Raw genomic sequence first — 13,941 nt, 5'->3', positions numbered from 1 at the left:
CATGGTAAACCAAAGTCAACTTAATACATGTAAATTCTACCCCCAGGGAAACAAAGTTCCATAACTGAAACCCAGCTGTTTTTAAACAGTATCAGAAACTAAACGCTCATGTCTCTTGTACTCCAGGCATCTTCTTCCCCACTCCTCATGCTCACCTTTCCAAAACGACCTCCCAGAAAATATTGGGAAAGAAACATGTTTGTGTTCATCCTATGTTATGTGCTTGCAATCAGTCCTCACCCTAGAGACAACTCTTGTCATTGGTCCCAAGCAGGACCTCCTGAACACAACCCCACACAGCCATCAGAGGGCAGCAAATACCATCCTGTTCCTCACACCACTAACCCACAGAAGTGCACTGGAATTTCTTAAGGTTGGGCAATTTAAGGGAGCGTACACGGGAAAAGATCCCACGGGAAGTGTGCACCAATTTCTTGGCTCACTTTGCTGTCTGCCGCAGTTCCATCTCTGCTCACAGGGCTCTCTCCCCAGGGTTTGTCCCTCTATAGGAGCAGAGTATTACTGGAGCCCAAGTTACTCAGGCCGAGTACAGACCCATAGGTGTCCTCTCATTGGAGACTGCTTCCCCTTAACTCCAACCCTGGAGTTCATCCTGGGATTGACAGGGTCTTATGCAATGCCCAGTCCTCAGGTTACGGTGGTTGTTTGAGGAGTGGAAACCTCACCCAAACTGGGCCAAGCCCCGGGGCTTAATCATAATCTCCGAACTTCAAACCAGAGAGTGAGTTTAGTCCCTCTCTAGAGGTAGAATTCTGTCAGGAACTATTTCCTACCTTGCGTAGAAAGTCTGATCTGCAGGAAGCCAACATACATAGAAAAGCAGAGCTCAAATGTGAAGTGAGGCTCCAGTTCTTTCTTAAGGCCAGCCCGTCCATGCTGGGTATGGGCTTCATGAACTCTCTGCCTCTGATTGTTCACTGTGGACCCAGACTCTACAGCTCCCACTAGGAAGTGGGGGACAGAGGAGAAGAGAGAGCAGCCAGCCCCATTCACCCACCACCCTGCTACTTGGGGTCCTCCGCGTTCTCGCCCTTGGGTGGGGCGGCCGGAGCGGAGGTTGCCTTGAGGCTCCGCTTCCGCTTCTGCACGTTCTGCTCTGGATGGAACAGGATGACGTAGGTCTTGGGCACGTAGAGCATGCCGAGGGACACCGATGCACTGAGGCTCAAGGACACAGTCAGTGTAGTGGTCTGGATGTAGATCTAAGCCATGGAGGAGGGAATGAGATGGGAATCAGGCCTGTTTTCTCCCAACTCCTCTCCCTTCCAACATCTGTTTCCACCTCGCCTGGAGGTGAATGACAATGAGTGCTTAGGACAGGATGGCAGCAGAAGCACAGGCCAGTGGCATTAAGAAGTTGGCAGGCAGAGTGTGGCTCTGGTGTAGCAGGAAGGAAGGTGAGTGAGCAGGCTGAGTGGGTTGTTAAGACTAGAGACACACTTGGGAAAATGGTCCCTATGCCTAAAAAGGGCTTGAGTATGTTAATGAAGGAAACAGCATGTTCCAAATATGTAAATGAATGAATAAATAGGGCATACATAAAGGATCAAATGGACAAGTAGATGGGTAACACAGGTGAACAAAGATTCTACCAAATTTATGAATCAATGATCAAGGAAATGGACCATTAGATTGTGTTAAGTGGTATAAAGTGCATGAAGAAACGGAATAAAAAAATAAGTTAGGAAGAATGTAGTTAAGAAGAGTGTTAGAAGAATGGATGAACAAGAGAGGGATGGCTGAATGAACAAGCACAGGGATATTTTAAAAACTAATGAGTAAATATTTAAGTACATGAATGAATCAACCAAGAAATCATTCAAATCATGAAACATCCAGATGGGGGGCCCAACTCTTGGCACAGTCAAGCCCTTCAATTGACAGGAAACAAACAAGACAGCAAAATCTACTAGGGGAGCCTGATTACCTTTTCAGCTGACTGGGCAGTGCCAAAGAAGATAGGCACAAAAGCCAGCCAGATGATGCAGGTGGTGTACATGGTGAAGCCAATGGGCTTGGCCTCGTTGAAGGTCTCAGGCACACCGCGAGCCTTGATGGCATACACAGTGCACGTGACCATGAGCAGGAGGCTGTAGCCCAGGCAGCCGATGAGAGACAGATCCGACATGTCACACTTGAGCACCCCTCTGGCCTGCTCCGGGTCCACTGTCCGCTGTTCCTCGTAGTCAATAATGCTGTGTGGGGGCTGGGCCCCCAGCCATGCTATCACACCCACCACCTGCCAACACAGGGTCGGGGACACCCCTCCATCAGACACACCTGCCCCAGTCCCCAACCTAGGTCTTAGGCAGGCTAGTATTCCTTTGAAGTTCCTGACTACTGAGTAGATGCTTAGGCACAAGAAAACCACCATGAAGAAGAGAGAGCAGTCCAGGAGGGGACATACCAAAAGAAGGGCTATATGAGGGTATGTGTTGGGTAAGGGGCAACTTGACATTCTCTAACCATTATCAATGCCATTTACTTGAGTTCCTTCAAAGTACTGAACACATCATCTTTCTCAGCCTCAGTTTCTCCATTTACAGAATGGACCTCATAATCTGTTGTTAGGACACAATGCCATCTTAGAGGGGGAGCAGCTGGTGCAGGTGTTACCAATTAGGACCAGGCCCAAAAGAGGTATTCTTTCCTCACAGGTCCCACATAGGCATTATCTCCATTCCACAGATGTAAAAATACTAGCTTGACCACATCTAGCAAGAGGATAAACTTAATTCCTGAGGACCCACTTTCTTCTCCAAATCCAGAGAACTATTGGACAAAATATCATGAAATTATGTATGAATGCATACCTCAAAATACGGGCTCATCACAGGCAAGAGAATGGTAAGAAGGTGAGCTGATGCTGAAGTGCCTTGGATAGTATCAGAGTCAGAACAAGGAATTTCAATTCCTTCATGTTGGCAGGAGGTATGACCTTGAGCCAATGGCTGCTAAGGAGCAGAAGCTAAGATGCTGCATAAAGGTGAGACCTTGGGGAGGCTGTGCATATGTTCATGCAGGCTGTTCACTACACAAGAGTGCCTGATCAGATGGGCAGGTGGGGCTGAAACCTAGCTAACACTCCAATGTCATGCTGTGCATCCCAGGAGAAGGGACACTTTCTAATAATTTGTCCACTCAGAAGGAACACCTTTCTGTGATTATCTCAATGGCAGCAACTCCATAAACAAGGGGCTAATAAAATCCAGATCCTGTCCAGGAAAGCAACGTGGATATTCCTCTTAGAACATGGCTTTTGGTGGGGGTGGGGATCACATCAAAAACCCAAGGCTGGTGATGCACAGGAATTGCAACCAAAACATACCCTTACCAGGTTTGCAATCCATATAATTCATAACAAATCTTCACCCTGTACTTACTTATACGGATGTCCTACAAAATAATAGAAAATAAGCAATGGATAGGAACAGGCAAGTCACAGAAGAGGAAATTCCAAAGGCCCAGTGTACTAGTAATTAGGTGTAGGCAAATTAAAGGAACAATTAGATACTATTTTACATCCATCTTATTGGTAGAAATGCCTAGTGAAGCTGAAGGAGTGGCTCTTTTAAAAGATCTGTTGTTTCTAGAAATGGGGATGTAATGTGGGGAGTCCAAAGAGGTGAAACTAGGCAAATGATCCTGGGGTATGGGGGGACACTGAATGTAGTGTAAGCATCTCTATCCTGTGGATGAGGGGAATCATGGACTGAGGAGGGGAAGCTCCAGGTGTGTGATCTGGAAGAAGACAGGCACACCCTCAAGGCATAGAGAATTACATTAACCAAGGCCATGGGTGGAAATGAACATGATATATGCAGAGCTGTGTAGGGAGAAGGGCTCCCCTGCAGTAGAGAATATGTCATGTCAAAACAAGCTGAGTGAGGTAACACAGAGCCTGGCTGGGTCTGCCATGTTGCACCTGGTCCACCTCCCCAAGCCACGTGCCTCTGCTCAGGAAGTATCCAAGGCTTTCCAGATGAGGAGAGTCATGCCCAGTGCTGCAATATAACTGTCTTAGGGAAAACCCCATGGGAACTCCATTTTTAATGCTCATTACATCTTGAAATACCAGCCATTTAATGGAATTAAATATTTTGCTCCACAGTAAAACACTGGTCCCTGGGCCTCTCTTTTCTAGCACCCCAGTGAACTGAGCAGAAGTAACTGCCTTTAGGAAACACAGTCTTTGTTTCGGGAAAATCAGTCATGTATGTTTTTACCCTATTTTCATAATGTGAGCCAAACTCTGGAAGAGCACATTCAATTTATCAAAATCATGGCATTGTTCTTCAGTAAAAGAGCTGGATGCTCAGCCTCCTCACCTTACTGACCCATTTTTTCTTCCAAGACTGAGCAGTAAAATGAGTTGTTTTCATTTAGAATACTCAGAGTAGGGCTCTACCCCTTGTGGTTTTTAACTATTTAATTACTTTTTTTTTTTTTTTTGTACTGGGGATTTAATCCAGGGGTGCTTTACCAGTGAGCTCCAGCCCTGGTCCCTTTCGATTTTTTATTTTGAGACATGATCTCACTAAGTTGCTTAGGACCTCACTAAATTGCTGAGTCTAGCCTTGAACTTGCGATCCTCCGGTCTCAGCCTCCCAACTCTCTGGGATTACGGGCACGTGTCACTCCCCCCAGCTTTTTATTTGTTTTTGAAACTGGAGCCAAAGGAAAAGAGTGATTCTAGAAACACCATTTCTCTGATTTTTTTTTTTTTTTAAGGTTAAGGACAGACCCCAGCCCAACCCCCAGTGCATCCTCCCTGTCACAGGGGTGAAGGCCTGAGGACCCACCTGCAGGGAGGTGAGGCTGAAGGTGATGAGGAGCTGCGAGGTGGGGCTGATGAAAGGCGGGGGTGTGACCGAGCGCTTCCCTTGCTCAAAGATCCGGTAGATGCGGTTGGTCTTGGTGAGCAAGGCGGAGTAGCTGAGAGTGGTGCCCAGGCCCAGGAAGAGCCTGCGGGCGGCACAGACGGCGTCCCCTGGCTCTGCCACCATGAGGAAGGTGATGGCATAGATGAGGAAGATACCGGTGAGGAGCACGTAGCTGAGCTCGCGGCCAGAAGCGCGGACGATGGGGGTGTTGTTGTGCCTTACAAAGGTGGCCACCACCGTGGTGGTGGCCATGATCCCCAGCACGGCCAGGAGGAGGGGCGGGGCAGCCCAGGGGGAGGACCAGGTCAGGCGCACCACGGGCGTGGGGCGGCAGGCGGTGTGATTGGGCGTGGGCCTCATGTCCCCGGGACAGGCCTCACAGGTGAACTCATCCACCTGGAAGCGGTACCCATCGCAGGCCTCGCAGTGCCAACAACAGGGAACACCCTTCACCATCTTTTTACGCTCACCCGGCACACAGGGGAGGCTGCATTGGGAAATGGGAACCTCGTGTGGGTCGCCTGACCACTGCAGGGCTTCCACCTGGATAGATGAAACAGGCCAGTGACCTCTACCGCCAGGAATTAAGGGCCCATCACCTGCTCCCAGACCTTGGTCTGCGACACTTACGTCCAGCCTGAGGACCTCTGCCCATTGGCCCACAGCCTGGTACCCGCCACTGCTGGCACTGCCATTTGTTGCCTGGTACTGGAAGATGTCGTATCGCCCGGGCGCATCTCCATTCTCATTGAACATCACTGGGGTTCCCGCGCTGCCTGGAGAGACAAGCTGTCATCCTTAGCTGGTTCTCCAGCCCATGAAATTCCGCCTCCTGGCGAGTCCTTGAGGGCCGGCCAGGATGAAGAAAGAGCTTCACAAGCTCCTAGAAGATGCACAACATCACTAATCAAGGAAATTCACATTAAAACCACCACAAGGGGTTTGGGGCATAGCTCGGTGGTAGAGTGCTTGCCCAGCACTTTCAAGACCCTGTGTTGGATCCAAGCAGCATAAAAACACAAGATGCTAGTTCATGCCCATTAGGATGGCTACTACTAAGAAACAGAAAATAACAAGTGTTAGTAAGGATGTGTAGAAAGTGGAACCCTTGTGCACTTTTGATGGGAATGAAAATTGATGCAGCCACAATGGAAAACAGTATGGTAATTCTTCAAAAAAAATTAAAAATAGAATTAGCATGTGATCCAGCAATTTCATTCCTGGGTATGTACCCCAGAAATGCAAAGCAGGGAATTGAAGAGCTATTTGTCCATCCATGTTCACAGCAGCCCTATCCCACAATATCCAAAAAATGGAAGAAATCCAATGTCTGGAGATGAGTGAATTGGATACACGAAACAGGTCTATACATACAATGGAATATTATTCATCCTGAAAAAGGAAGGACATTGGATACATGCTTCAACAGGGATGATACCTGGGAACATTATGCTAAATGAAGCCAAATGCAAAAATACATTTGTGATTCCACTGACATGAGGTAGCTACTGTAGTCAAATTCAGAAACAAAATAGTACAGTGGTTGTGGGGGGAGAGGACAGGCAATGAGGAGCTGTTGTTTAACAGGTATGGAGTTTCACTTTTGCAAGATGAAAAGGGTTCTTGGAGATGGAGGGTGACTATGGTTGCCAACAATGTGATATATTTTGTTACTAAACTGTACATTTAAAAATGATGAAGGCAGTAAATTTTGTTATATTATTTTACCATAATCTAAAAAGAAAAGAAAAAGTGTGTCTATCTGGACTGATGGATGACTTGTACAAAGTTTGAGTAACACCATGAAATTGGTCCCAATGTGAACAATCAGCTTTACTTCTTTCAGAAGCTTGTTCTACCAGCTTGTAGAGCTGGTCTGGAGGAAAATGAAGTTGAATTCCTTAGCAAGGAGCATGGCAGAGAAAAGACTGTCAGTAAATATTTGGTGGAGGAACAGAGTTTTTGATTTTATGAAGGACAGTAATTGAACAGAAGTATCTTTCTACCTGTAGACCACACACAGCTTGAGTCCATTGGGGTCTATTCACAGTCATTATTTGGAGCCCTGAACATGTGCCAAGCCCTTTGCTGGCTCCAGGGGACATGTCAGATTCATGCCTTATGCTCAAGCAGCTCAGAACCTAGCTGGGGCAGCATTTAAGGCCCACGACTCCAAAAGTCTCTAAGTTCTGTGTAATGGAGAGGAGGGTTTTACACAACCCAACTGAAGGTTCCCAGCAGAATGCATGATAAATTCTCCAACATCTGAATTTTGCAAACTGGGGCAGAGGGTGCTAAAGCCTAGGGAAGGAGAATGGTTAAAAAGTGGGGACTAGTACTTGGTTCAAGTCTCTAGTCTCTTCAGTACTCCACTCTACCATTCTGCTTCTTCCATTCCCTCCATCCTGAGTTGTCCCCAACCCTGAAGAGAACTTCATCTCAGCTGGCTTCCTTCACTATTGAAGGGCTCGGGCTCCCACTCACCATTAAAGCGGACAGCTCGAATATACTGCAGCAGCGTCCGGCCATCAGTGGGTTCCATTGCTGGGCACAGGCCTATATGCCCAGGGCACAGTGCCTGGTGCATGCTGTGGAGGGCGTGGGCAATGGCGTACACGGCATCAATCACAAACTGCACCTTCCCCTCCTGCTCGTAGGCAGAGTCCTGGCCGATGCGTTCTTCACCTGTCCTAGGGATGCCCAGAGGAAGTGTGCCTGGCTCCCATGCACCAGCCCTGGCCTCCCACCTTCTTCCTCATCACCCTCCCTGTCCTGCCTGGGCAGCTCTCACCTGTGCATTTGCGGGTGGTATCATCTGACTGGCTACCTGAACTGGTCAGTTTGCAGTTAAAATTTTCTTCCCAGAACTCAGCAAACCAGATATTTCTGCGGTTGTTCTCCAGGGAGCGAGTCATAAAGTATTGGTCAAATCCTAAGAGCAAGGAAAAGAGAAAGGAGAGCGGTGACCACTAAACCAGTCATGGTTCTCCTGTGTCCCTTTACCACTTGCTCACTTTGCATCCAGGAGTGACCATGTGACCAAGTTCTAGACTGTGAATTCAAAACCCCTGGAGCTTCCAGGGTAGAATTTGCATACTGATACAAACTCAGAGCCTCACCTCTTGAAAGATTTTATCCCTGCCCCTTCTTTCTAGGTTAGGATGATGCTGTGAATATGTAATGGGTGGAGCTTCAGATTGTGAATATGAAGCCAAAAGCACAAAGACATAAAGTAACCACAGAGGAGGGTGTAATGGAAAGGTAAACAGAGCCCAGGGTTTTGAGAACACTATTGACTCATGCGTTACATATGAAATCACTATTTTCAGATTTCTTGTGATGAAATGCCTTTCTTGCTAAAACCACTCTCAGTCCAATTTGTCACTTGCAACTAACTGCATGCTAGGTAAAAGAAAGGGTGAAAAGATGTACACTTTCAAAAATTCAGTAGCCTCTGGAAAGCAGGGCTCATCCTTCATCAGAGGCTGGGTTTCATAATATAGCCTTAAAGCACATCATTGAGACATCTTCAATTCATTCTTTGGGGAAATAAGCAACCTTGTTGTAAAGTGAACCATCCCTGCTGGATTCATCCAAATATTCACAGATGGGATGTGAGGGGGTGTGGCGGCAGGCCTCATCACTGTGATCAACAGGACAGTACATTCCGCATCCTCACCATCCCTCAATTTAGAATATCTGGTAAAACCAAAAGTACATACACCAAATTAAAAAAAAAAAAAAAGCAGAATTCTTCACCCTGTACAAAGAGTGGTATGTTCCTTTCCTCATACACCATCTCATTCAAACACTGCTTAGAAGGATATAGTCACAGAATCTCAGAATCATAGGATCTGGGAATCCTAACAGGATCTGATTATGGAACCTACTATACAGATTTGAGTAATGAGTGTCACCGAGAAGAGATGATGGGGAGGACGCAGCATCCCTGGACTCACCGTCAATGGAGGCCCTTTTGGGCAGGATAGTGATAGCCCCCACAGCCACATCCTCTAGGTTCAGAATGGGTGCGATCTTGGATCCCCAGCTGTCTGAGCCAACCCACAAGAAGTGCCCAGTCAGGTTGGCCTGGCGTGCTGCCTCCAGGACCCTCCTGGTAGAAACAGAGCTGGGGGTAAGCGAGGGCCCAGCACCCCCGTCCATCTTAACCCTTGTCACGTTCCCTTCTCTCTATCCTGCTCCATGTAACTCACTGGGCCCTTGTTTAATCAGGGAAAATAGGGTGCAGGGTATTCAGGATACTTCCCCTGGGCTTCCCACACTGCCCACTGGCTCTGCGCCTTATAATCCACTTCACACTGGCCCCAGAGGGTGCTATGGTTTGGGTATGGTTTGAATGTGTCCCCAGAGACTTCATGTGTTAGAAGCCTGGTCCCCAGTGTGGCAAAGTTGGGATGTGGTGGGAACTTTTAGAGGGGGCCTAGTTCAAAATCACTGGATTATTGGGGGCTTCACCCTCAGGATGAATTGAGTAGTTCTCTTGGGACACTGGTTATTTTTGAGGGTGGTTATTAGAAAAGAGTAATCCTGGCTCCTCCCCCTCGGTTTGGCTTCCTATCTCACCATGTAATCTCTCTCTCTCTCTCTCTCTCTCTCTCTCTCTCTCTCTCTCTCTCTCGTTCTTAGCCATCTGCCAAAATGTGATGCAGCACAGGGGACCCTCACCAGAGCTGGTACCATGCTGTTTGTACTTTAAGCCTCCAAAACTGTGCTAACTGGACCTCTTTTCTTTACAAATTTTCCAGGAGAAAATCAAGGCCAGACAGAAGCTAATCCCCTCCACTAATGCTTCCACCAATATCACCTCCAGCCTCCTAGGCTGAAGGAAGACTCCCCTGCTGGCACTGGGCCATGCAGGTTTCAGGGTCTGGTCTGTGATTTCCTGCCCCCAGAGCTCTGTCCTTGATAGCTCATTTTCTGTGTTTAAGTCTGTCTACAAGTTCTCTCTCCCATGGTGAATGGTAAAAACAGACATATTTTTCTATGAAGCTTTGCACATCTCTACCCAGACCAAGCCTTATTCATCTCTGGGGACACCAGACTCAGAGATGATAGCAGAAAAAGCATGGAGAGGGTTGGATATAAAATGAAAGGGAAGGGAAGGAGGGCCTGAGTGGCAGGGGATGAATAAGAACAAGGGGCAGGACCCTCAGGAGGGGTCCTGAAAAACAGTGATGCATGTGCCACCCATCCCACCTGATGTCATCCTCATTGGCAAAGATGATGATCCCTCGTGCGTTGGGTGTCTCCATGAGTCTCCTGATCACCTTGTTGAATTCTCCTGGCTTTGGTTCCCTGGGAATCTTGATGGACTGGGCAATACAGACCCCCCCTGGGTGTCGGGGATGCCAAAGTCAGCTCTTACCCCACCCACCACACACCCACCTGGCTACCTCTGCATATGACTGTGTATGTGGCATACACAGCACCCAGGGGCCTGGCTGAGGGGTCTGGAGGGGTGAAATCTTGTCTGGGCCCTCCCTAGCAGGTCACAAGGCAGATGCTGAGTCCTACAAAGGACAAGGACACCTACCCACCTGGAGTGCCCTCCAGGGTAACCACAGCCAAGTCCCCACCAGGGACCCAGTTCCCCATATGATGGCCCTTGGCTCAGAACTCTATAGACATCCTGATGCCTGAGACCTCCCTGCCCCCAGCTCACCAGCCTCCCTGGAAATCTGCACAAAGGCCTCAACACCGCTCTCGCCATAGTTGCCTTCAGAGGCCAAAGTAGACACATAGTTCCATCCCAGTGCCCGCACAATGTCCACCATAGCCTGGGCCTGGTAGGAGTCGGGTGGTACCACTCGGGAGAAGAAGTCGAAGCGTGTGGAGTCGCTGAGCTCTGGCGCCGTGGAGGCGTAGCTTATCTGGGGTATCTGGAGGCAGGAAGGACAGCTGCACTGTGGATGAAGGTCAGTAACCCTAGGGAGGGAGGGTAATGGGGACTCAGGACATGCATGGGACACAGTTTGGGAAGGGCTCTGGAGGCCAGTGGGGACACTGGTAGCATAGGGAAAGTTTGAGGTAGGGAGCTGAGGTCCACCAAGAGAGGCCAGAAGGTATGGGGCAAGGGCTAAATTTTGTGACTGGACCTGATGCAATATGAAAGGTAAGAGGGCTCAGAGATTTGAGCAGGACCCCGTAGACAGTTGTGCACGCTCTGTCCTGAACATGGATATGGGAGCCGGGTGAATTGGAGGGTGAAATCCAACCTGCAACCAATCCAGGTGCTGCACACAGCTGCACCTACCTGGGGAAAGGGGCATCCTTGTCGGCCACAGAGGAAAGCATTTTTTAAAATTCCCACAAAGGGGTGGTCTGTGCAGGTGGCAGTCACAGGAGGGTCAAAACAGACAGGGGCTGGAGGGGGCTGTTTGATTCAACCGTGTCCAGCCTAACAGAGGGCTCATTTGAAACTGGGCTTTATCTGAGTGCATTAGAGCGATTAATAGCAGGGATTACAGGGCCAGCTGAGCCCATTCAGGAGGGGCAAGAGTGTGGGACCTGGGGAGCAAGTATGAAAGGAGCTGGGAGCCAGGAGGCAGACAGCTACAGAAATAAGGAGAGAGTGGCTGGCTGAAAGTGGGGTGCCAGACCACATTAAAAAAAAATGCACTCAGGAGAGTGAGGGAACAAGAAAAAAGACATACCTGGGAAGGGCAGGAACAAGACAGAGTTGTGTGAAGGTCAGGAAAGAGGAGGTTCTGGAAGGAAGGGCTGTTTAAAGTAGGACAGAAAGTGTGGGGTGGGAAGACAGTACAGGAAGGGGAAATGGAGAGTGAGGATGAGAACAGACAGGGAAAGAGGGAAGGACGGGGCAGGAAGGAAGGGAAGGAGAGAGACAAAGAGAGTGAGAACAGATTTGGGAGGGACAAGGAGACAGAAAAATAAGAAAGAGGAATCAGAGAAATGGGGCAGAGAGAGGCCCCCTGGGAACTCCTCAATACTACCTTCAGGACAATGTTCCCATACAGATTAAACCCTCTTCTGGAAGTTAATTTCAAATGCCTGAGACCATGGTAATGTGGCTTTGGAATAAGCTCAAAATACCTCAGCATGTCTTTTAGACCAGAATTGCAAAACAGTCTCTGGTCCATGGTTACAATTTTTTAAATTTTATTTTTAATTTTATTTATTTATTTATTTGTGAACTTCAAGCAAGCAGAGAGGGTGTCTGAAAATAGGAAGTTGCTGCCCAACCTCAGTCTTGGGCTGAGCTGGCAGCAGAGGGCCCTAGGCACAGCCGGTCCTGCTTCTCTCAACTACAGCCCCCACATAACCCCTGAAGGTCCTTGAGTTTGAGATCTCTGCACTTGACCTAGAGGGGAAGGGGATGGGGGACTAGAGCACCAGCAGGTACAGTGGCCCACACCTATAATCCCAGGTAGTCAGGAGGCTGAAGCAAGAGGCTCAAAAGTTGGAGGCCAGCTGGGCAACTCTGGGAGACCTCATCTCACAATAAAATAAAAGGGCTGGGGACATAGCTCAGTGGTAGAGCGTTTGCCTCGTATACATGAGGACTTGAGTTCCATCCCCAATGCCACAAAAAGAAAGAAAGAGGGGAAGGAAGAAAAAAAAAGGAAAGGGAAAAGAAAAGAAACCAGAGCACCAGGCAGGGTTGGGGATAGCCACAAAGGTCCACAGGGACACAGGGGGGGAAAAAAATCCTGGGTAGCCACACAACTTCTCCATGTGGAAGAGAAGGTGTGTCTGTATGCTCTATATCAAAACTGCCATCCAAAGTGTGGGCGGGGATTTAATGTAAGCAAATGACAAGAGTCCCAGCATGGTAGAAATAGACACTCCCTTGGGCAGAACCAAAAACTCTCAAGATACAGAAGTCTCCTCCTCTAGGCAGGTAGAAGCAAACCTTCCTTCCTCCCCTCACAGAGACATGGAAGGACAAAGCCCTCCTCTCTGCATAGATCCCTAGTAAAACCATCCCATAATCCCCAGAGGATGGCTACTAAAGAAAACCCCCAAATTCTGATGCCAAAGGCCCCCAGATCCCTGATTTCTATGGCCCCAATCTCTGTCCCCCAGAACTACAGGGAACATACTGCCCCTTGCAGAGGACAGTTCCCCTAAAGATGACAATGCAGGGCCAGTCCAGGCCCACATGGCCTAGCATGGCAGGGCACTGCAGATGAACAGTCACAGGCTCCTTGAAAGAGGATTAAAGGCAGACTTTTGAAATCAAATTTAAATAATGATCAAACAAGAGGAGAAAGGTGCTAGACCTTTCAGGCCTATCCATCCCTCTGGATAGCTAAGGGCTATGTCCCAGTTGCTCCTCTGCAAGAAGGGCATACACAAGGCTCCCCATTACCAGAGCGCTCCAATAGGCCCAGAAGGCAGGAATACCTTCCACAGATGTGCAGGGTGAGCACAAAACAAGGACTCTGAAGCAAGTGGGGACTGAAGTCCAGCTGCCTTCATCTAGCCAATTTGACCCAAGGCAGCAGGCTGCATCCTCTGGAGGAAGGGGCATACTTGTCAGTCCTTAATTCACACAAAGGAGCTGGAGGGGATGTGTGATCTGATGCTGGCCTGGGGCTGTCCCAACAGGCAGTGTTTCTTTGAAACAGCTTTTGAATCTGTGTGAACTAGAAGGATTAAAGCAGAGAATCCTCCAGAAAGAAGTTAAGGGAAGAAAGGCATCAGCCACCCCAAAGGTGAGAATGGGAGACAGAGGCTGGGAACAGAACTGGTCCCGTGGCCCTCACCGCAAACAGGCGCAGGACATTGGCAACCATGATAGAGACCGAGCTTGCCGAAGCTCCCACGACCGCCACCACTCGCTCCGGGGGCGCAGCTCGCAGCGGAGGGACGCCCCCAGGGCAGCGCACGCTCGCCTCCTCGCCGTCGCCACGGCCTTGGATCAGCGCCTGCACGAAGCTCAGCGCCTGCTCCAGCGCATACGTGTCCCGAGAGCAGGTATCCAGCAACCGCGCGCCCAGGCGCACGCCAGGCAACAACTCCGGGTCAGCGTTCACGCGATCCAGCGCATACT

At 49.0% G+C, this 13,941-nt stretch overlaps 1 protein-coding gene across 1 annotated transcript in view; it reads right to left on the bottom strand.

Moving 5' to 3' along the window:
- Positions 1 to 699: 699 nt before the first annotated feature.
- The window catches only part of Grm6 (glutamate metabotropic receptor 6), a 13,972-nt gene continuing 730 nt past the window's right edge, over positions 700 to 13,941 (bottom strand). Inside the window, 10 exon segments of the mRNA XM_015506381.2 lie at positions 700 to 1,223; positions 1,949 to 2,260; positions 4,824 to 5,447; positions 5,535 to 5,680; positions 7,389 to 7,589; positions 7,696 to 7,836; positions 8,864 to 9,018; positions 10,122 to 10,257; positions 10,588 to 10,804; positions 13,655 to 13,939. Coding sequence (XP_015361867.2) covers positions 1,026 to 1,223; positions 1,949 to 2,260; positions 4,824 to 5,447; positions 5,535 to 5,680; positions 7,389 to 7,589; positions 7,696 to 7,836; positions 8,864 to 9,018; positions 10,122 to 10,257; positions 10,588 to 10,804; positions 13,655 to 13,939 — 2,415 coding nt within the window. The 3' untranslated portion in view covers positions 700 to 1,025.

The sequence above is a fragment of the Marmota marmota genome, unplaced genomic scaffold (assembly GCF_001458135.2).
Source record: "Marmota marmota marmota unplaced genomic scaffold, marMar, whole genome shotgun sequence".
NCBI lineage: Eukaryota > Metazoa > Chordata > Mammalia > Rodentia > Sciuridae > Marmota > Marmota marmota.
Note: the sequence above shows the minus strand (reverse complement) of the source record. Positions and strands in the feature narration are given on the sequence as shown.